The sequence below is a fragment of the Nipponia nippon genome, unplaced genomic scaffold, assembly GCF_047370975.1.
Source record: "Nipponia nippon isolate SJK-2023a ecotype South Korea unplaced genomic scaffold, ASM4737097v1 scaffold_2, whole genome shotgun sequence".
Taxonomy (NCBI): domain Eukaryota; kingdom Metazoa; phylum Chordata; class Aves; order Pelecaniformes; family Threskiornithidae; genus Nipponia; species Nipponia nippon.
The window spans coordinates 864,319-886,427 of NW_028262336.1; the positions used below are offsets into that span (position 1 = coordinate 864,319).

Below are 22,109 nucleotides of genomic sequence, written 5' to 3' on the forward strand. Positions count from 1 at the left end.
TCAATAGCTTCTTTAATGGCAACAACAAAAGATGGAATACAAAAAATGGCAAAGGCCATGGTAAAGCAAGAATGTTGCAAAACAAATTACAAAGTAAGTGATGCTGGTTTTATACTCATATTTTGTTTATGCATTTAGCAACAGAAGCAACATGCAATGCTTTTACATTACATAGTACAGGACACTGGAAGGCCAACGGCAGGTACAATAGGTTACCCACCCCTGGCACGTCCCTTATCTTTGAGTCTCATTCATTTGGCCGAATACGATAGTTCTTGCATTCGTGGGGATTATGAAGAGGGAGAACAGTGCAAGGCAGGATTGAGAAATACAGATCTGCAGTGCAGCATGAAAGAGAGCTCTCCCATTCAGTGTTTCTGTGACTCAAGGGAAAAAAGCAATACAAGCATAGACAGAGATCTAGATCTCGGGTTTCTTGCTGGGGCTGCGTCTTCCCTCAGCATTGCAAGATTTGCAGTCTAACAGCCACAGCGGTTGCCAGGGAGAAGGGGGCGCAGAAATGAAAGCTTGTCATTGAAACCAATGGAAGTGTAATTTGGAAGGTGTTCATGTTCTCGTGCAATGTAACGAAAACCACTTCCATCGCTGTGTTCACACAGCAGCCAGGCACCTTTCTGGACTTTATGAGAAGACATGATGTCATTGTCGTGTCCCCTAGCCAGGTTGGTTGCTTCTTTTATTACCCTGCTCCTCCCTTGATATTGGGCATGTTCATAGAGAGTGATCTGGGGATTGTGCAGATCTTCAGTGATCATCTGCAGAGAAGTGATCTTATCATTCATCTCTTGACCAACAAAGCTATGCTCTCCCTCCTCAAATACCAGGAACTGGCCTGTATAGTTGAGGTGCTCATAAGCCACCCAAGGCTGGCCAATTACTTTCACTGAGGAGACACAATCATTCCAATCTACATCTTTTAGATTGGCAATGTCACCGGTGAATTCTCTGGAGTAACCTTGGAAGTTGGCATGCTCGTAAATGATGATTTTTCCCATCTCAGCAGGACTTCTGTAGTTCGGATTTCTTGCTGTAGGAGCTGGATGGCAGCCTGCAGAAAAGGAGAACAGAAAATAAGCGATGCTCGTAAGAAGCCTTTTTGCACCAGCCACAAAATGCTGGAGGGGGGAGGGAAGGAAAAAAGGAAAAGTAAAACATTTTTAGCAGAGGATAAATATAGCTGCAGCTGGAAAAGAGTGAGGGCATGACATAGAAATTTTAATTTGGAAGAAAAAAGTAAAATGAGATATCTACACCAAAACTGTCCAGTTTTATTTAGTTGTGTATGTTGGTTTACGTATATGTGTGAGGGACATCTGAGCATTTAGTTTAACATCTTACCAGTATATCCTAAGTAATAATGAAATAAAATATATAACTGGTGATAAATCTTTCAGTTGATAATTGACACTGCATTCGAGAATTATTTTAGAAATTGGCGTTCATCGTTTGGACTAGATTTCATGATCCACGTAGTATTACAAGTAAAGAAGTAGTGAGACATTCAATTAATTTCTAAATAGGAAAACAATCTATTCTGTTAAGGCCAGAACTGAACTTTTAGACTCCCTGAAATACCTTATTTCTCTTTTTATATGAAATTCTATTGAAATCAAGAGATTCCTGGTTTTGACATAAGCTGAGAAGCAATCAAGTTCAAAGCATAAGCTCTTTGAGTCAGACTAAATTTCGGGTTGTAAATGGCTTTTTGGAGCACCGTTACAAATAGTCATCGCTAATTCCACACAAAGTCGGCTGGAATCAGATGAAGAACCACAGCATTTATTAGTAGCAGCTGCAGAAACCGAAACAAGCGGCCAATTAAGAGGACAGCTCCCTTTCTAAATCACATAACAGTCATCACAGCAAAATCTCAGATTTCAGGGCTAATATATCTGAGGGAAAGAAGCAGTTACTCTAGTTGATTCTGGGAAGGGATGGGAGAAGGTCAGATCTGCCCAAGTAAGATTAAAAGTCAAAGCAACAAGACCTGAGCAACATAATCAACATTAAAAAAAAAAAAAAACAACCTCATTTAAATCTCACTTTTAAAATAAAAATGTCACTATGTGATTAAAAACATTTAAGCATTTTTTTTCACAGTTATAACTGAATTCATGGAGGCTGTGGCTACCCAAACTTTAATGTATTGATTGAGCACTAGTATGATGACCTTCCGCCTGTCAAAAAAGTAATAATAATAGCAAGCCAGTTAATTTTGCTGACACAACATAAAGATCCTATGCCCAAGATTAATTTGTAAAATATTCTCACTTTCACCCCTTGGAAATTTGTAGCGATGGCGCTCACCACCCTCTCCCTTTGTAAGGTATGTGTATCCTGCGGCTGTCTTCTCAGCACCTGAAAGATGCGTTAAGTTTCTGCAAATACAGACATCAGATCCTCACGTACATTTTGCAGCTCTCATCCCAACACTCAAACCTCTTTCTCTTCAACCGCATTTCACGGTAGCTGCCCATGAAGCCACTGAAAGTTTTCGGGTAAAAAGTGTGCGTCTCACCTTGATGTCACCTTGGCGGATGGGGAGAGCTGATGGCACTTCCTCCAGTCCGGCACTGCTGTTTGCGAGGAGGCTCGCTTGCCTACATTTATAGCTTGCACAGAAGTCTTGTGAAACAGCCCACTCAACGGAACTGAGAAGTGGTCAATATTACCCTCAGAGATCAAAAATCATTAACTATTTTGTTTTGGTTTTGATCTTCCTACAACCAGCCGTCTCGCTGCTCTGATTCAAAAGGCCTTTGAAGAGTGAGTGTCTTGATAAACCTTAGAGCTTTGATTTGTCTTTATCTATTATCGAGAAGCCAGCTGAATCACAGCAATAAAAACACATCAATGTATTCTGTGATGCATGGGCTGGAGAATTTTTTTGCTTGCTGCGGTTTACGTTTTTGCTTACCTGGGAAACACACCTAATATACACAACGCTTGTTTTCCAAAGACTTTCTATGTGAAATATCCAGGTGACAGAGGTGGCATTTAAGTAGGGTTTTTTTTAAATTCACTGTCCCCCTTTTCACGTATGTAGCCATTTGAGCAGCCATAGAGACGCAGAGCTGGTAAAGCAGGGCAAGGAGGCTCTGGCAGAGCTGCAGTGGCAGTATTTTTGCTTATTTTCACGTTGCAGGTTATGTTTAGTTGGCTAGCGTGCTGGCAAGCTGTACTACAGTGGGAGAAAAGAAAGGGATCTTCGCTACTTCAAGAGCAATCCGGATCCTGCAAATACCCACAGCAGTAAAAAGAAGAGACTTCATTTAAGGGCTTATTTTGCCTTAGCCATCTCCGAATTTTGAAATCAAGCAACAGTCTGATGAATGATAGCAACTGTGTAAAAAAAAAAAACAAACGAACAAGCTGCACTGCCCATGAAAGCAAATGAGCGACCCTTGAGCTTCACAGAAAGATATAGGTGGGAAGGGACCTCTGGAGCTCTTGAGTCCAACCTTCCATCTTCATAGCTGGGCTGAATCTAAACCTACCTGGGACTGCTCAGCGCCTTGCTCAGGTGACTCCTGAACATCTCCAAGGCTGGAAATTGCCCAGCCTCTCCGGGTGCTGAACCACCTTCAGAGAAAAATGTTCCCTCCCTTACCACCAGACATAAGAAAGCTCGCAACAAGGACTCGGAGGAGATTTTAGTGGTTAGTGGAGCAAGCAAGTCAAATACCCACAAGCTCAGTAGCGGTAGATCTCAAATATACCTTGGGTATGGGCAGACTGGCCAGGCACTGTGTGCAATCCTCTGAGCGGAACCAAGGAGGCAGGGGCTACAAGCCCGTTTTTCATACACCAGAACTCCCAAGAAAGAAAATAGGTAGCTGTGCTTACAGCTACAGAGCCGATGCTGCTCTAGGCTGTCATTAAACATAACGACCTCAAGGGCCAACATCTGACCAGCAAGGCTTCTTTCAAGGTCGCTGTTACAACGTGCCCCGCTGTGGGATGCTTGAGGGACTGCTGCTCTGTCAGGTAGGATGTTACTGGAGAAGACGGGGAGCTGGGAAGGGAAAGAGTTCACCCCTGCCAAAACAGGCAGCCTGTACACAAGCTCCAGCCAAATCCTCCTGCTGCACCTCTTTCGCTGCTGCTTGGCTGAGCTCATGGTGTGCCAGATCACAGAACTAAGCTAGCACAAAAATACATGTGTTTTTTTTCCACCTGGTTCATTCTTTTGCTGCTCTGCAGAGGCTGGAAGCAGAGCAATTGAAATTTGCTTTCTGGGGTTTGGAGGAGAGAAGCAGGACCTCACTTTCTAGCAGCAGCTAGATGTGAAATCAGCTTCGGCTGTACTGCCACATCGCGCCTTTCCGGCATGGTTTCGTGGGCTGCAGTGAGCTCACCCTACAGTTCAGTGCTGCTGGAAAGGGGAAGGCCCCATTCCACTCCTACACCATGGTGGCCACCATCTGGTAAGAGAAAGGAGAATGAGCATACCAATGGGAGGAATGTTTGGAAGAGGGACTAAAACAGCCTAGAATAGGCTGGCTTTGAACAACATTCATTCTTCTTAGCTTGCTGGTATATTTTACTCATTAAATTATTTAGTTGTGTTTCTGGAAAAAAAAAAAAAATATATATATAATGACATAATTCATCACAAACTGAACAGTCCCATCTTTCTCAGCACCTGCAGACTCACAAAAGCCCTTTGGGCAAATGTAAGAGCCATGAAGGCAACACAAAGAGCGAGTCTGAGCATGTCTCAGCTGCGTCCCAGAGTGATGCAGGCAACGGTGAACTCCTAAGTCCCCCACATCCTCTCTGCAGAGCACCAGCGCTGGCAGGGGGGCTTTCCATGGCAGCGAGGAAAATCGAAAGGTGATCTACAATGGGATGTGTCGACAGAAAAACACTCCCAAGCTCACAGAAAGAAATGAGCCCCTGGTTCTAATGACCACCTTTCCTAGTGTTATTGGGACTGAAAATTAAATGGATTTCAATGTCGCTCATCTCATTTAACGTGCTTTATGCACAAGGAAGGAAGCCATTGAACAAAGCAGAATACTACAGGGTGGGGCTAGGAGTTTGAAACTGGAAATCTTTATGGCTTGGGGGTTTTTTGTGTTTTGTTTGTTTGTTTGTTTGTTTTTTTAATGGGAAATTCTGTTTCCCAAACTTCACCCCACCCACCTCCTGCAGAAATAGCAGTATCTCAAAATCTGGAAAATAAAGCGTGTGACAAGAGTGAAAAGAAAAAGAAGAAAACTCAAAGAGGAAAAGGATAAACCCCTCTTCCTCTAGTGCCCTCAGCAAACCAAAAGCGAAAGAACAAGCGAGACAAATGATGAACGTGCAGAGTCTTTGAAAATGTGCTGAACTACATTACGCAAAAAACACTTGAACAAATGAAGACTTATTCTGATTTGGAGCAAAAATTGCTAAAAGATTTTTATCTTTTTCATAAAACTGATTTTGTCTTTTTTTTTTTTTTGACGAGGCTTAATAGTGAGCTTATTTTTTTGTTCTCCCATAGAATCATTTCCAAATACATCAAGACTCTTATGTATTTATTTACTTTTATTTCTTTTGTGGTTGGCTTCATCAGCAATGCACTGCCAGACTCTATTTTCTACTAGATTGCAGGGTGATAAAACAATTTCACTCAAAGCTGTGGATGTCACATATGCACCCTCTTCACAGTGCTGGAAAAGGTAAAATGGTAGAAAAATCAAATTAACAACAAACTCCTTCCCCCTCCAGATCCTCTTGTGTTCCCCCGCTTCTCCACCACAGTGGATACCTTAGTCTGTATCTCAATAATTACTCATCTCTTTTTATTCCTTACTTTAAGATAAGGGGGTTAAAAAATAATAAAACCACACATGAACTGCATCTCCCCAGTTTCTCATTGCTATTTTTGTCTGGTATTCGCAGCCTCAAGGCAGCAGGACGCTGGTTTCTTTGTTTTGGTGCAGGTTTTGTGGTTGGAGGGGGTGGCTTTTTGGTTTGTACTCTCTTAGCAGTTGTTAGAGCTGGTGAAGTAATTCTTCATCACAAAGACAGAGTCTCTCTCACTTTTGGCTCCAAGACTTCTGTTTCTGAAACAAAACAGCCCCCAAAAATGCAACATAGGAACATGCAACTGGACCACAGAGCCCCAAGCTGTGAACAACCCACCCACCAATAAATGCGTTCACTGCCAAACCCTTCAGGGAAAAAAGATGCCTCCTTTTTTGCCTAGCACGTGTCTCACACAAACTCCCCTTTTCTCCTTTTCTCTCTTTGTTTGCTGCGCTCCCCCATTGCCAGGGCTCAGTAAAGTGGACTGAGCAACACGGCTTTTTCAGCAAAGGCTAAAAAGGGGATGATAGCGCCCTGTCGGATGAGCGCTGCATATCGACTCACAGCGCTGGGAGCGAGCTCCACAAAAGACGTGCTGGAAAGAGAGGCACAGCAAATACAGACTGACAAAAACCTTCTAAGTACCACTTGACAAGACACAGAAGCCAGAAAGGAAAGGGAAGAGTTTTTCTAACTATTATGTCCTTCCCAAAGTGTCCCCTTCCCAGAGAAAGAAAAAGGCAACAGACTGTCTGTGAATAATTGTTTTAGTTCAAAACGGCAGAACCCCAACTGGGTTGCTTTCTGTCCCCATGTTTAATAAATGTGCAAATGGGTTTCCATGGCACGGTTGCTAAGCTGGACTCTGCAAACACAAAGGCCCAGACTAATTAGATGCTTAGTACCAGGGCACAAAAAAAAAAGCATCGTGGGCCCTCAAAAGGTCCACATTTGTCTGGGAAAGCTTCTCCAGCTCACAAAAGTTGCACATTCAGAAAGCGCACCCAGCATTTTGTTCCTCTCATGTTTTATTAGCAGGTTGTGCTCCTAAACCCTTCAGTGGCCTGGTCCAACCAAGAGTGTGACAGACACTGACCTGCCCTCGACCCAACACTAAGCGCTACTTCTGCTTAAGAAATGCAACGGAGAAATTGAAAAATTTCAGAAAAACCTACCCATCCGGCATCAGATTTTCAGGGGATCTCTGTTCCTACAACTCTTCCTAAAGTCACGAAAGTTCATAGAATCATAGAATCGTTAAAGTTGGAAAAGACCCTTAAGATCATCGAGTCCAACTGTTAACCCAGCGCTGCCAAGTCCACCGCTAAACCATGTCCTCGAGCACCACGTCTACCCTTCTTTTAAATACCTCCAAGGATGGAGTCTCAACCCCTTCCCTGGGCAGCCTGTTCCAATGCTTGACCACCCTTTTTGGGAAGAAGTTTTTCCTAATATCCAACCTAAACCTCCCCTGGCACAGTTTGAGGCCGTTCCCTCTCGTCCCATCACTCGTTACTGGGGAGAAGAGACCGACCCCCACCTCGCTACAGCCTCCTTTCAGGCAGTTGTAGAGAGCAATAAGGTCTCCCCTCAGCCTCTTCTTCTCTTCTCTCAGTTGCAGAGTTTTAAGGTTTCACATGTCTCAAATCAGGCATCCAAAAGCATCAGAAAATACCAGACAATGCTTTGCCGTACTAAGCATAATGGTGACCAGTGAAAGGTTTCTCTTATCTTTTCTGGGAGCAAGGAAACACATGCCTACGTGAACAAGGGACTGCCATCTGGAGAACCTGCCAGAGTCTGCTCTGACAAAGTGGTCTGCCTTGCTGGCCTGTCTCTGTTGCTGCTTTGCTGCTGCAGATGGGAGAGCCGCTGTGCTGCTTTCAGTCCGTCCTCAGCAGCAGACTGGCCTGCCAAAAGATTTCTGAGCATCAGGGACTGGCTCAGAGGAGGAGAAAGAGGCACGGTGTGGGTCAGGGCCCTGAGGCAGGCTGGGGCATGAAGGAAATGCTGGCAATAATACAGTAAAAGCAGAAAAGAGAGAGAAGCGTGGGGTAGGGAAAGGGCTCCCCCCTGGGGAGACGCAGACTGTGCTGGAACCGTAACATTCGCTATGTCTTACAGTACCAGAAGTAGGAGACCACAAAGGAAGAGATAGCAGGCTTAAAACAAAAGAAAACACTTAGGATATCTAAACATGATTCTTCTGTGCATCCACAAGATATTGTAGAGACCAAAAGCACCACCTCGTTTAAAAATCAACAAGGCACAGGCAGAGAATAAATTCACCAAAGGCTGTTAAGCAAACATATGGATGCAACTTCTGGGTCAGGCAGTCTTTAAAGCAGCAGCTTCCTAGAGAATATGAGAGTACCCACGATATGCTTGTGTCGCGAATCCTGATTTAGGATCCTGCCGACTACACCAATTTGTCACAAATCCTGATTTAGGATCCTGCCAACTATACCAATTTGTCGTGAATGGGAGATTTAGAATGCTTAGAAGAACCACTGACAACGGTATCAGCAAAAGTGGTTTTAATATGATGTTGTAAAAGCGCGACTTAACAGAGTTCAATGGCGAGGTTCCCTCTATTAATGACTGTGTGGAAGAATCATACAAAGGAAAATTGAGTTACACTCGAGTTAGAATGATTCCCAGAGAGACCAGAGATGCAAAGGGTAAGGAAGATGCTTCCGTTGAGTCACGAGGTTCAGAGATGAGCTGATGGAGCTTAGGTGCGGCTAGGTCCAATCTTAGTCTCAGACTTAGTCAATGGTTTATGTCTAAGGGATTGTACATGCAAAGTTTATATAGTGTTTCATTAGCATCAATTCAGCATGCAATCAAAGTTACCAAGACAAAATCAAAGTTACCGTACTACAAGGTTATGCACGATATTGGCCACTTACCAAAGATCTGTCGGTGGTAAAAGGTCTCTCTGCCTCGAGGAGCAACCGTGAGAGGTGTCCCAGCTCAAGGGGAGATCTCCACCATGCGACCACGCTGCTGAGCAGGGAGAGCTTGAAGAAGGTTTACTTAGGCTGTCGTATTTACAGGATAAAGCGGTTGGCTTGTAGTCAAATTACGTGCTGTAGAAAAGGTATGCAGGACACTCCTTGTACCCACAACTTTGTTCCTTGACAATTTCTTGCTTGGAAAAGCCACCCACTATTCATGTGTCAATCACATGACTGCTGTCCCAAGCTCATATTGCATCGATGCCCACTGGGTTTCTCTGCTGCTTTGTGGGTTGTCAGAGAACAGGTTGAAAGACGAGGAGTTCATGGCCCGGCTACGGCTCAGGCCTTTACCTCCTCCAGAGCCTGCACCAAACCACCGCCAGTCAGCCTGCCCTTATGCTCTTTCCATGAACACCCACTTCAGGTCACCACCCCAGAGCATTCCGCTAGAGAAGGATTGGTCTGAGCCCCTTCCAGACTGGAAAGACTTCAGCACACACAAGCAAAAGAGAGGAGCCTGGGACCTAAAACAAGAGATCAGGGGGTTGTAACTCAGGAAAACCCAGGATCACGATGAGGCTCAGCAGCTCAAGATGAGGAAACTGCAGTGGTAAAGCAGAGTGTACAACAGCAGCACGCCCACCTTCTTGACAAGTATGGAAGCCAATGAGGAGCACTGTGGCTAGGGTATAAGGATCTCAAAGCACAAATTTTGATTTGCTGGTACCTCCCAGATGGGTGTTGAGTAAGGCCAATGCCAAGAGACAAGAGATTCTAAAACTTCTTGGGGCCTTAAGCAGCAAATAAATAAAACACTGAAGGAAGAAATACAGCAGAAACACAGCAAGAAGCATGGGTGGAAGAATCATAGAACCATAGAATGGTTAAGGTTGAAAAAGACCCTTAAGATCATCGAGTCCAACCGTTAACCCAGCACTGCCAAGTCCACCACTAAACCATGTCCTCGAGCACCACGTCTACCCGGCTTTTAAATACCCCCAGGGATGGAGACTCAACCCCTTCCCTGGGCAGCCTGTGCCAGGGCCTGACTGCCCTTTTGGTGAAGAAGTTTTTCCCAATATCCAACCCAAACCTGCCCTGGCGCAGCTTGAGGCCGTTCCCTCTCGTCCTATCACTCGTTACTGGGGAGAAGAGACCGACCCCCACCCCGCTACAGCCTCCTTTCAGGCAGCTGCAGAGAGCGATGAGGGCTCCCCTCAGCCTCCTCTTCTCCAGGCTGAGCCCCCCCAGCTCCCCCAGCCGCTCCTCATAAGACTTGTGCTCCAGCCCCTGCCCCAGCCTCGCTGCCCTGCTCTGGCCACGCTCCAGCCCCTCCATGGCCGCCTTGGGGTGAGGGGCCCAGCGCTGAGCACAGCACTCGAGGGGCGGCCTCACCAGTGCCCAGCACAGGGGCACCATCACCTCCCTGGTCCTGCTGGCCACACCATTCCTGATACAAGCCAGGGTGCCGTTGGCCCTCTGGGCACACTGCTGGCTCATGTTCAGTGGCTGTCAACCAACACCCCCAGGTCCTTTCCCGCCGGGCAGCTCCCAGCCGCTCCTCCCCACGCCTGCAGCGGTGCCTGGGGTTGTTGTGACCCAAGTGCAGGACCCGGCCCTGAGCCTTGTTGAATCTCATGCAGTTGGCCCTGGCCCATCGATCCAGCCTGTCCAAGAACATGTACTGAACCATCCCCTGTGCTCAGTGCCCTATGAAAGATCTAGTTTGTGTCCTGTGATGCCCATGGATTTGGTAAAGAACAAAGAAGGGCCTGCCGGGATCCCTCACATGTTTTTAGTGGTGCTAGGCCCTGCCAGTGTTCTGTACGTTGGGGAAAGTACAAGAGGGGAAAGTACAAAAATTGCAGAGCACGATCATTGAGAAGGTTCTCAGCTACCTGATCTAGCATTCAAGTCAAGCCTGTTGTGAGCAGGGGGTTGGATTAGGGACCTCGAAACGTCCCTCAGTGTCTTACCTTTCTGTAAATCTAAGATGCTCTGTACCTGCTGTCCACCCCTGCTGTACAACAGGGCTTGGCAGCAGATGTGGATGTGGCTGGAAATGCAAACTAGGACCAAGATACTTACAGAGCCCCAGTGCGAGCCTGGTTCAGAGGTGGCCAGAGACAGGGTTGCAGAGGGCAGGCAAAAGGTGTGAACTGGAACCAGAATGCAGATACAATCAGCCAGCTGCTCTTCCCTGCACCAACGCTCCGTTTCCAAGGACAATTCTTAACAGGACAAGGTCAGACATGGTACGGACAGAGGCAGCTCAATCTTCACTCAGCCCTGGGAGTCTAAATAGGGATTAGTGTCTAGGTGAAGATCTGGCCTCAGCAAAGGTAACACAGATGCTGTGAGATGATTTAAGGTGCTGGATCGATGGGCCAAGGCCAACTGCATGAGATCCAACAAGGCTCAGGGCCGGGTCCTGCCCTTGGGTCACAACAACCCCATGTAAGGCTTCAGGCGTGGGGAGGAGTGGCTGGGAGCTGCCCGGCGGGAAAGGGCCTGGGGGTGTTGGTCGACAGCCGCCTGAACATGAGCCAGCAGTGTGCCCAGGTGGCCAAGAGGGCCAATGGCATCCTGGCTTGTATCAGGAATAGTGTGGCCAGCAGGACCAGGGAGGTGATGGTGCCCCTGTGCTGGGCACTGGTGAGGCCGCCCCTCGAGTGCTGTGCTCAGCGCTGGGCCCCTCACCCCAAGAAGGCCATGGAGGGGCTGGAGCGTGGCCAGAGCAGGGCAGCGAGGCTGGGGCAGGGGCTGGAGCCCAAGGCTGGGGAGGAGCGGCTGGGGGAGCTGGGGGGGCTCAGCCTGGAGAAGAGGAGGCTGAGGGGAGCCCTCATCGCTCTCTGCAACTGCCTGAAAGGAGGCTGGAGCCAGGGGGGTCGGTCTCTTCTCCCCAGGAACAAGTGATAGGACGAGAGGGAACGGCCTCAAGCTGCGCCAGGGGAGGTTTGGGTTGGATATTGGGAAAAACTTCTTCACCGAAAGGGCAGTCAGGCCCTGGCACAGGCTGCCCAGGGAAGTGGTGCAATCACAGTCCCTGGAAGGGTTCAAAAAACGTGTGGATGTGGTGCTGAGGGCCATGGTTTAGAGGTGGACCTGGCAGTTGGGTTAACGGTTGGACTCAATGATCTCAGAGGTCCTTTCCAACCTTAACGATTCTATGATTCTGTGATAAGGAAGAAAGTGGGAATGATTTACAGGAGAAGAGAACAAATGGTGACAGCCCACTCCAGCTGCCGGGACGGGAGGGGATGTGTGATAGGGAAGGATTAAACCAAATGGCAAGGGAAATCAGACAACTAGAAAAGCCAAGGAGAGGAGAAGCATTAATGGCACTTGAGGATGAGAAAAAGGGAAGGCCAAGCAGTGATAATGGGCGCGTGAACAGACAGGAATATGGTGCAGCAAAGAGGCAAAGGAAATTGGTGGGGAGAGGAAGAGCAGAGAACCGGGGAAGGGAGAACACCTGGACAGCAGGTGAGGATCGGTAAAAACCAAAAGGCACGGCTCTGAGCAGGAGCAGCATGCGCGAGCAGGACGCAGAAGCAGCGTTTCCCTTCCTTTTCGACAGAATAATTGTTCTGCATGCATTGCAGCCATTTCGGAACAGTGCACGCAGGTTTCAGTGCCACAGGGCTGGATGGGAGACACAGGGCTAGAGCTCCGAAAACAGATGGGGATCCACGTACCTGGATTTTTTTATCATTGCTCGTCCACTGTACTGACTTTTCTGAAAGGGAAAACCATGGGGATGGAACCCAGAGCATGAAGAGGCAGTCAAAACTCTAATACAAGAATTAAAGACATATCAGTCACTGGGGCCAGCGCACCCCCGCGACCCTATGATAACAGAATGGGGGTTTGCAGAACATGGCACTTATTGCAATCTATTCCAGACTGGGCCAAGCAGGCCAAAAAGGCCTTTCATGTTTAACTCGACTGCATTTAAAGAGACAGAACAGAGATATTCTGAGTGGGGAAAGGGACTTCTGTCTTTAGTCTGAGCAGTTAAACAAGTTGAGCCACTAAGGGGTAACCCGTCCAGAAAAACCCCATCAAGACTTGTATTGTTTTCCCTTTCCAGGAACGATACCGGGAATGATAGGAGCACACCTCCCCTGGAGATCAGGTTAACCATCGGAGGATTGCTTATTGCTCTCGCAGGAGTGATCATCATCAGCACGGACCAAATTTGGCTTACACGCTCCATGGGGTGGAGACCCTCACTTTACTTATGCTAATCAATATGGTAACTTGTAAGGGCAATGAAGCTGGTGAAGGGTCTGGAGCACAAGTCTTATGAGGAGCGGCTGGGGGAGCTGGGGGGGCTCAGCCTGGAGAAGAGGAGGCTGAGGGGAGCCCTCATCGCTCTCTGCAACTGCCTGAAAGGAGGCTGGAGCCGGGGGGGGTCGGTCTCTTCTCCCCAGGAACAAGCAATAGGATGAGAGGGAACAGCCTCAAGCTGCGCCAGGGCAGGTTTAGGTTGGATATTAGGAAAAACTTCTTCACCGAAAGGGCTGTCAGGCCCTGGCACAGACTGCCCAGGGAAGGGGTTGAGTCTCCATCCCTGGAGGTATTTAAAGAACGGATAGACGCGGTGCTCGAGGACATGGTATAGATGGACTTGGCAGTGCTGGGTTAACGGTTGGACTCGATGATCTTAAGGGTCTTTTCCAACCTTAACAATTCTATGATTCTATGAACAATGGTACATTCTGCACCACACCCATTTCTCAGTTGCGGGTGCAATTCTACTGTAACAGCAATTACAAGGAAAGGTGAGGAGGGCACCTTGCCCCCTGAAATTCCAGAGGTAATTTGGGATAATGAGACTCCATTTGAAAGGGATTCCAATCCTGGTGGTGTCCAGTCAATTTTACCTATAACTCTACCGATAGTAAAGCCACAGCTTTTATTCTAACAATACACAATGCTTTAGTATACACCATATACCCAATCATTGCGCTGGGATTAAATCAAAATAGAAGCGCCCTCTATCCATTAGAACATAGAGTATGTGCCCAGCAAAATGGGAACGAACGGCAAACTACTGATGTTGATGCATGCGTTGTACAGGAACGATAGGGATTTATTTGTGACAGTAATAGCAGTAAGGCCCAAGACATTTGCCTTGAGCCTGAACGAAATGTTTGTCATTTTGAAATATATGCTGATGACACCCCCGAAACTGTACTTGTATACATTGGAAACAGATATGTTTGTATGAGAACCCTCTGTGATTCTCTATTTAAAGACAATACCACTGTAGGTATATAAAATCACTCAAATATCTGTAATTTTCTGTCTATCAGAGTTTGGCAAAAAAGGAAACAAATGACATCAATCCAGCATGTAAAACGTATACAAGCAACTGATTTGTTGATACAAATTGATGATACAAAATGTTGATACAACCAACCTGGTATATAACTAACATTAATTGGGACACTTTAAGATAATTGGACTCTTATCACCAATCTACAACACGACACATTTATCAGAGAGAGGCAAGAGGTAACGGTACTATCACTCTGTGAGTCGATAAGGTGGACTGACTGTAGTCATGGGGTGAAGTGTGACAGATGCTCTCGACCCCCTGACCAGACTGGCGGTGGTTTGGTGCAGGCTCTGGAGGAGGTAAAGGCCTGAGCTGTAGCCAGGCCATGAACTCCTCGTCTTTCAACCTGTTCTCTGACAACCCACAAAGCAGCAGAGAAACCCAGCGGGCATCGATGCAATATGAGCTTGGGGCAGCAGTCATGTGATTGACACATGACTAGTGGGTGGCTTTTCCAAGCAAGAAATTGTCAAGGAACAAAGTTGTGGGTACAAGGAGTGTCCTGCATACCTTTTCTACAGCACGTAATTTGACTACAAGCCAACCGCTTTATCCTGTAAATACGACAGCCTAAGTAAACCTTCTTCAAGCTCTCCCTGCTCGGCAGCGTGGTCGCATGGTGGAGATCTCCCCTTGAGCCGGGACACCTCTCACGGTTGCTCCTCGAGGCAGAGAGACCTTTTACCACCGACAGATCTTTGGTAAGTGGCCGATATCGCGCATAACCTTGTAGTACGGTAACTTTGTCTTAGTAACTTCGCTTGCTGAATTGATGCTAATGAAACAATCCCTTCGGCATAAACCATTGTCCAAGTCTGAGACTAAGATTGGACCTGGCCACACCTAAGCTCCATCAGGAGTTTAGGAAGCAAGGGGGTCTACTCTGAACCTCATGACTCAACGGGAGGGTCTTCCTTACTCTTTGTATTTCTTCCTTTAGACATAAACCATTGTCTGAGACTAAGATTGGACCTAGGTGCTGCCAAGCTCCATCAGGACTTTAGGAAGCAAGGGGGTCTAACTCTGAACCCTGTGACTCAACAGAAGCGTCTTCCTTACCCTTTGCATCTCCGGTCTCTCTGGGAATCATTCTAACTCGAGTGTAACTCAAGTTTTCCTTTTCACGATTCTTCCACTCAGTCATTAATAGAGGGAACCTCGCCATTGAACTTTGTTAAGTCGCGGTTTTACAACATCATATTAAAACCACTTTTGCCGATACCGTTATTGGCAATTCCTTCAGCGTTCTAAATCACCCATTCATGACAAACATAGAGCAAGAACTATTCTCTGCACACACTTTCTGCTCCTGATTGTTACAGTAGTGAGAGAAAAACAAGCCTGTGAGGTCAAGGTATGAAGAAACAGGTAGGTGCTTGGTGGAAGAGGAAGGGTAAGTGCTCCTTACCTAAGCCCCCGGTCTTGACTACCGCAGCAGTCAGGTTCCTCAAAGAGATGACAAAATGTAACACAACTTCCCTCACTGCAGATGGCAAGAAAATGAAAGAGAGTGAGTGCTTCACTGACCCCTAAACCTAAGCGAGGGAAAAGAGAGAGCTCTTCTGCTGGCTCACAGAACTGAAGCCTGAGGCTACAGCAAAATGAGGTCCTTTAAGCTTCATTTGCATATTGGGCTATCAATAAAACCTGGGTCAAAAGGGCAGACACAAACAGAGAGACTCTGATCTATATTTTGAAAACCAGTGGGCTTATACCCCCCAGGATCTATACTACCCACCGCATGCAGCTCCAACAGAGGCACGGAGAAAGATGTCATTTGGGCAATTTTAATTCTCCCCCCTTTATTATACAAAATACTTTACAATTAAAAAACATTTTCCCCAATAGAGTCATATACAGATATTTATAATTAACAAGATTCACTTACACACAAGATGGGGAACTTCTGCACAAAGGAAAACAGCGACAGATGATCAAGTGAAAATTAAGACTTGACCCTTTCCCCTCCCTCCTGCGAGGGGAGGTTACATTTTAGACTTTTATTCCTATCACATTCCCTCAAGTCGGAACTCTGGGATCTCCTCTTACCCTGAGAGGCTAAGGGCCTCCACCTGCGGCCCTAGCATAAGTACAATACTCTGCTCTTAAAAGGTTCATGAAGAGACACTGAGAAACCAGCATCTGGCTGTACCATGAGGTTACCAGTACCCAGAAGAGAGGACTGCTGCCCCCAGTTTTCCCCAGCAACCCACATATACACACATGCAAGCACATACATGGGGGAAGCATGCTCAAAACCCAGAATTTTTCACCCTTTCACCAAGCGACAATCCCACCCCACCAAAGCAACCTGCGCTCAAGATGAATCCCGCAGGTAGTCTCTGCGGAACGGCTATCGTAAGGTGTCATAGCCAAGCTGGGCGTTACTGCGGGTGCAGTCTGGCAAGAGGGCTGGATGGTGCCGTCTTCCTCACTTTGATCATCTGCCTACCAGCAGAGTGTCAGTCAGTCACGGAGGTGATAGCGTGAACCACTCAGAGATGCTCAGGCCACAACAGACAGGTAGGGGAAGTTGCATACTTCAGCGGGAGGTCCTTGAAAAAAAGTTGCCAATAATCTGCCCTACCAGAGCAAAGATACGCGTGAACCCTAGCCAACGTTTTCTCTCTAAGGAAGGTCACTGCTGGGCTGGGCCAACCCTGCACTCGCAGAGGAGCCCATCCCAGAGTCACTGCTGGAGGCCAAACGCCTGAAGCAGTGTGGGAAGATCACGGGCATCAGCTGCCCCATACAGGTCACTCTGCCCCAGCATGGAGAGGGCCATGCGGAGGGTGCTCCAGATGTTGTCAGACATAGCGCCTTGCTGCCCCCGCGGACCTCGGCTCTTCTGCTGCATGTGCAAAGCCTCTAAGAAGTGCTCCACAGCCTCACTGTCAACATGAGAACATACACATGCTTACTGGAGAAGATGGGACATCTCATACTCCCTCCCCCATTTGCTTCTAAAGTACCTCCCCTCCAAAACAGCTTCCTCCTCTTCACCAGATCCCGCCCCGCTCCAGAACCAGAGATCCCCCTTTTCCCTCTTAACAGAAAATGAAGTCCAGTTGGCCCCTACTCCAACTGCATCTGCATGACACTTCGTTCTCAGGGCAGAGTCCCCACGCTCGCTTTGCTCTCCTACGCCAAGTGCGGCACTGCCCTCGTAACCTCTCGCGGTCTCTCTCCCCCAAACACACACACACTCGCAGGTCACAGCAGATCTGCCCATCCTGTGCTCACCGGTGGGCGCCTAAGTTGATGCAACTGATGCCCAGGTTGTAGCGAGAGCGGATGTATCCCGGCTGGAGCTCTAGTGCCCGACGATAAGCGGCCACAGCTTCCTCGCTCCGATTCCCATTGGCCAGGGTGGCGCCGAGCTTGTTCCATAGAAGATGGTCCTGGAGGAGGGGGCAGAGAGAAAGGGCTGAGATAAACTGGATCTTTTTAAGCTCCAAGCCAACCCTCCCTTCCTCATCTGTCTATCTTATTCCTCCACTCCAAAAATGTACCTCTCATACAAGCAGCACCTCCACCCAAACCCTCGCCCACAAACCTCCAGGAACCTCCAGCATCCCCAGTCTGCCCTTTCTTACATTGGGGCGCACGCTGAGTGCGGCACTGAAGCAATCCACAGCCTTCTCGTACTCGCCACTAAGGTTGAAAAGGACACCCAGGCCACACTGAACATCAGGATCCACAGTCGAGGGGTTGCTTCGCACAGCTGCTAAGAACAGCTCTTTCACCTCCATGAACAGTGAGCTAGAAAAGCACGGAACAAAAAGATACTGATGTACTGTGGAGAGAGCTGGCCGTGGCTTGCTCCCTCTCCTCCTGCCTGGGCCAGTCCCAGCCCTCCAAGAAGCCTTTCAGCTGAAGGCTGAAATTTGTAACCCTAACTCACTCAGACAGCAGGGAACCTAGGACACGCTTGGAAGGCCCCAGGTTTGTCCCCGAGACACTCTCCTCCGGTTCCTTCTCCAGCAGGTGGGCATAGTCCGGTTTATGGTGTAGCCAGTCCCGCAGGGTCTCACACGCCTGCTTCTGCAAGGACTCGTTGGTGAAGCTGACTGCTAAAGCCATAAGTGCCGTGAGGTTCCCAGGCTGCAGTTCCAAGCACCTGCAGGTCAAAAAAAAGTGAATACGGTATTAAATCAGTCTGGGAGACACCCAGATACAGGAGGCAACACAATCAAGACAGAGCACGCCACGCTAGCCACGTGGTCCTTGCGGCACTACGCGCTAGACAAGGAGCTGTGCTCAGCAGCTCTTCTGCAACACTCACTGTCTGAGGGCACTGATTGCCAAAAGCTCCTGTTCATTCTCTGCTTGGGTGGTTCCCAGATATTGCCAGGCCTGCAGAAGATAAAGATGCATGCAGTCAGACTTCTTCACATCCAGAGCAAAAGATCGGCTGATAAACCACAGACGCAGAGATTAAATCCACCGTACTATCCCACACATTTTTAGAGTGAGACCAAATATATATTGCAAGTAGAACCATAGAATCGTTAAGGTTGGAAAAGACCCTTAAGATCATCGAGTCCAACTGTTAACCTGTCACTGCCAAGTCCACCACTAACTCATGTCCCTAAGCACCACATCTCCCCGTCTTTTAAATACCTCCAGGGGTGGAGACTCAACCCCTTCCCTGGGCAGCCTGTGCCAGGGCCTGACAGCCCTTTCGGGGAAGAAGTTTTTCCTAATATCCAACCTAAACCTCCCCTGGCGCAGCTTGAGGCCGTTCCCTCTCGTCCCATCGCTTGTTACTAGGGAGAAGAGACCGACCCCCCCCGGCTCCAGCCTCCTTTCAGGCAGTTGCAGAGAGCAATAAGGGCTCCCCTCAGCCTCCTCTTCTCCAGGCTGAGCACCCCCAGCTCCCCCAGCCGCTCCTCCCCAGCCTTGGGCTCCAGACCCTTCACCAACTTCGTTGCCCTTCTCTGATCACGCTCCAGCCCCTCCATGGCCTTCTTGTAGTGAGGGGCCCAACACTGAACACAGGACTCGAGGGGCGGCCTCACCAGTCCCCAGTCCAGGGGCACCATCACCTCCCTGGTCCTGCTGGCCACACCATTCCTGATACAAGCCAGGATGCCATTGGCCCTCTTGGCCACCTGGGCACACTGCTGGCTCATGTTCAGCGGCTGTCGACCAGCACCCCCAGGTCCTTTCCCGCCAGGCAGCTCCCAGCCACTCCTCCCCACGCCTGCAGCAGTGCCTGGGGTTGTTGTGCCCCAAGGGCAGGACCCAGCACTGAGCCTTGGCGAGTCTCATACGTACTCATAAAGTATACACATTAGCCACAGATACAAGTTTCTCTTGAAAGACATACAGACTTTATGGCACATAAGTTCTCGAGGCCAATAAAACTGGCATTGTTACAGTGAAAAGAAGTGAATGTCTACCTGGAGATCTATCATAAAGCAACTGTTGGCAGTTTTACACTTTTAAGTCACAGCATCTCCACTTTTAACTTCTAACTGCGGTCAAACTGCAGAGGAAGGAGGGAAAAGCAGATCTCTTATTTCCTAAGAACAAAATGGCACAGCAGCAATGCTAATAATAAAGAGACCCCCAAGGCAGGCAGCTGTATATACTTGTGCAGTGGTCCATTAGCAAGTGATAATCTTGGCAAGTTGACCATCAGACCTGAAAGTAGAAGCACTGTTATTTTACTGAATCTTCAATCATCATGACACACAGAAAACCGCTTCCATCTCCAGGCTGCCGACATAGGGAATATTTAATTAAGGCACTAAATCCAAAGCACCTGTTCACTTTATGTTGATAACCACACCCCTTGCTCAAAAATAGGCTAGATAGTTGGTGGGACCGTCAGCACGAAGTACCCGCTTTTCGAATGTAAGTAACAAAATGCAGCATCCAGTCTCAGGGAAGGAAATTGTTTCATTAGCAAAGACCCAGACACGCTGCACAAGCCACCACAAGCAAGAGGCAATCTACTGTCTCAAATCCCTAATGCCTCACCATACAGCTAGCCGCAACTCCAGAAGAGCTCACCAGCGATAACTGCATAGCGTTCTGCAGTCAGAAGAGCTGAGATTCAAAGTAAAGTTGTGATTTGGACCAAAACAACCATGACATTTCCTTCAGAGCAATCGTTCACGTCTATTTGATCACCGTACCATTTGTGAAGTCTTGACTTCTCCTGTACTTTCTGCAGAATCACAGTAGAAGAATTCAGAATTTTTTTCAATACAGCTAGCCAGAACTAGCCCAAGATTTCTTCCCCTAAGGTTTCAACTACGTCTCCATTACGCTCAGCGTGCAGCCCACACTGCCTATGAGAAGAGAGTGCCGATCCTAAAGGAATATTAGCGACACCTTTTGACCACTTTAAATCTAAAGTGGATCTCCAAAACCTCTGCTTACTTTTTGCCTACTCCCAGTACCCTAGAAAGTTAGATGCCTGTATTGCCAGAAGCCAAGAACCTCTGTTCCAAGAGGTCACTCTCATCTAAGCCTCAGCATTAACAAATTAGGTATTTCCAATCATATATAATTAGCAGACACACTGAGAATCATCATCCCTGGGTCCTCGAGGCAGGCACTCCAGAAACGGACAACATGGGTGTATTTGCATTCTCCCTGTTCCTCCCGAGGCTCTCCAGGTCCTCTACCTCTGGAGAAAGGCGCACAGACTATTCCATTTCTCAATCCAGCCTGCAGAAGCTGAAATGCTTTATGGAAATAAGTATTCACTGAATTAGGAGCTGGAAACTTGTCTTCAGTATAAAAATAATTCTCTGGCCCACAGCTTCAAATGAAGACTGTGAAGACACCCGAGCCATCTCTCTCAACTCTTTTGGGTTACCTCTTCTCCTGACATCTAAATGGAAGACCTAACCAAGACCCCTAGTCTAACAAGCTGCTCAGAATTAGTCTTTAATACAGATATTGAAAGCAGCTATCATCTGCCATAAGCACCTCCAAACTTGAAAATGTCTTTACGACTTCCACAGAAGCAATTTAAGAGATGAGATCTCCTTGTCTTTGCTCCATGCACAGTCTCATGTGCTCCAAAGATTTTTACACAGCTCTGGGCCAGAGCCTTTGCGTTTTTCGTAACTGACCTTAGTCATAAACCTCCTTGCCCACAGCCCTCCTGGGGATTCACATACATCAGCTACATACCCAGAGCCACAGAAAAAGGAGATGTTTTCATACACCCTGCACAGCTCCTAACACTGAAATGAGTTTTCTACACACACCCTGACACCTCACAAGGCAAGGATCCAAGTAGCAGGACACATGGCCAAGGCCTGTTGTCTCTGCTCTCACTCACCTCCATATGGTCGGGCTTCTGTTGCACTGCAGCCTCAAAGAGCAAGACAGCGTTGGGGAGGTCACCTTCCTCCAAGCGCTTCCGCCCCTCTTCAAATGCATCCGGGTGATCTCTCATGGGATTATCTTCCTCAAACTGGTAACCCTAGCAGGGAAAAGAGACAGGGGCTAATGCCAGGAGAGGCTTAGGGAGAAAAGCACTCTCTACAGCACAGTCTAGTCTTGCTGCATCAGAAACACTCAAACTGCAGACCAGCCAGCACCTCCTCCTCTCTGCTAGTTTGTAGCAGAGCAGAGAACAATGGCTCTTCTTCCTGCCTGCTCTGTGCTGAAAAATTCCCCCAAACCAGACCTGGAATAAGTTGCAACAGAGACTAAACATCTGGTGTGGGTCCTATCAGCTTGGGGGGTGGGGAGGGACGCAGCAACAACGCTTGCACTCATTGCAAAGAATCCCAGCATGAACTAGTACTTGGTGTTGGACAAGAACTAGACAGCATTTGCAGACAAGCACAAGTGAAAACAGTATTTGCTTAACCCCAGCTCGTCTGGGATGAGGGCGCAAGTGACAGCAGAAGATCAGCGTGAGAAGGAATCCTAGCAGCACTGGAGATCTGTGGAGCTGACCTGAGAGGCGGACATACTGCCGGTCCCCCCGAGGCAGTCCATCACAG

At 47.9% G+C, this 22,109-nt stretch overlaps 2 protein-coding genes across 5 annotated transcripts in view; both read right to left on the reverse strand.

Annotated features, from left to right (window-relative positions):
• On the reverse strand, nucleotides 1–8,841 carry LOC104009812 (epidermal differentiation-specific protein-like). 2 transcript variants are annotated; one of them, XM_087757158.1, is made up of 2 exons: nucleotides 8,733–8,841; nucleotides 1–1,069 (listed from the first exon to the last, which is right to left on the reverse strand). In XM_087757158.1, the coding sequence occupies exon 2, from the start codon at nucleotides 1,014–1,016 to the stop codon at nucleotides 480–482; it is 537 nt and encodes a 178-aa protein (XP_087613284.1). In that variant the 5' UTR covers nucleotides 1,017–1,069; nucleotides 8,733–8,841; the 3' UTR covers nucleotides 1–479. The 2 variants fall into 2 exon arrangements, with proteins under 2 accessions (XP_087613284.1, XP_009460118.1); XM_009461843.2 differs by lacking the exon at nucleotides 8,733–8,841 and adding an exon at nucleotides 2,540–2,966.
• Nucleotides 5,552–22,109, reverse strand: part of PEX5 (peroxisomal biogenesis factor 5) — a 23,750-nt gene continuing 7,192 nt past the window's right edge. For 2 of the 3 annotated variants that reach the window (XM_087757155.1, XM_087757156.1), the window contains 6 exons: nucleotides 21,437–21,580; nucleotides 18,416–18,486; nucleotides 18,035–18,250; nucleotides 17,727–17,892; nucleotides 17,374–17,531; nucleotides 15,913–17,021 (listed from right to left, as the gene is read on the reverse strand). In XM_087757155.1, the coding sequence (XP_087613281.1) occupies nucleotides 16,820–17,021; nucleotides 17,374–17,531; nucleotides 17,727–17,892; nucleotides 18,035–18,250; nucleotides 18,416–18,486; nucleotides 21,437–21,580 (957 nt within the window). In that variant the 3' untranslated portion in view covers nucleotides 15,913–16,819. Of the gene's footprint in view, nucleotides 6,078–15,912; nucleotides 17,022–17,373; nucleotides 17,532–17,726; nucleotides 17,893–18,034; nucleotides 18,251–18,415; nucleotides 18,487–21,436; nucleotides 21,581–22,109 lie in introns of those variants that run through there. The other variant, XM_087757157.1, reaches the window with a different exon arrangement.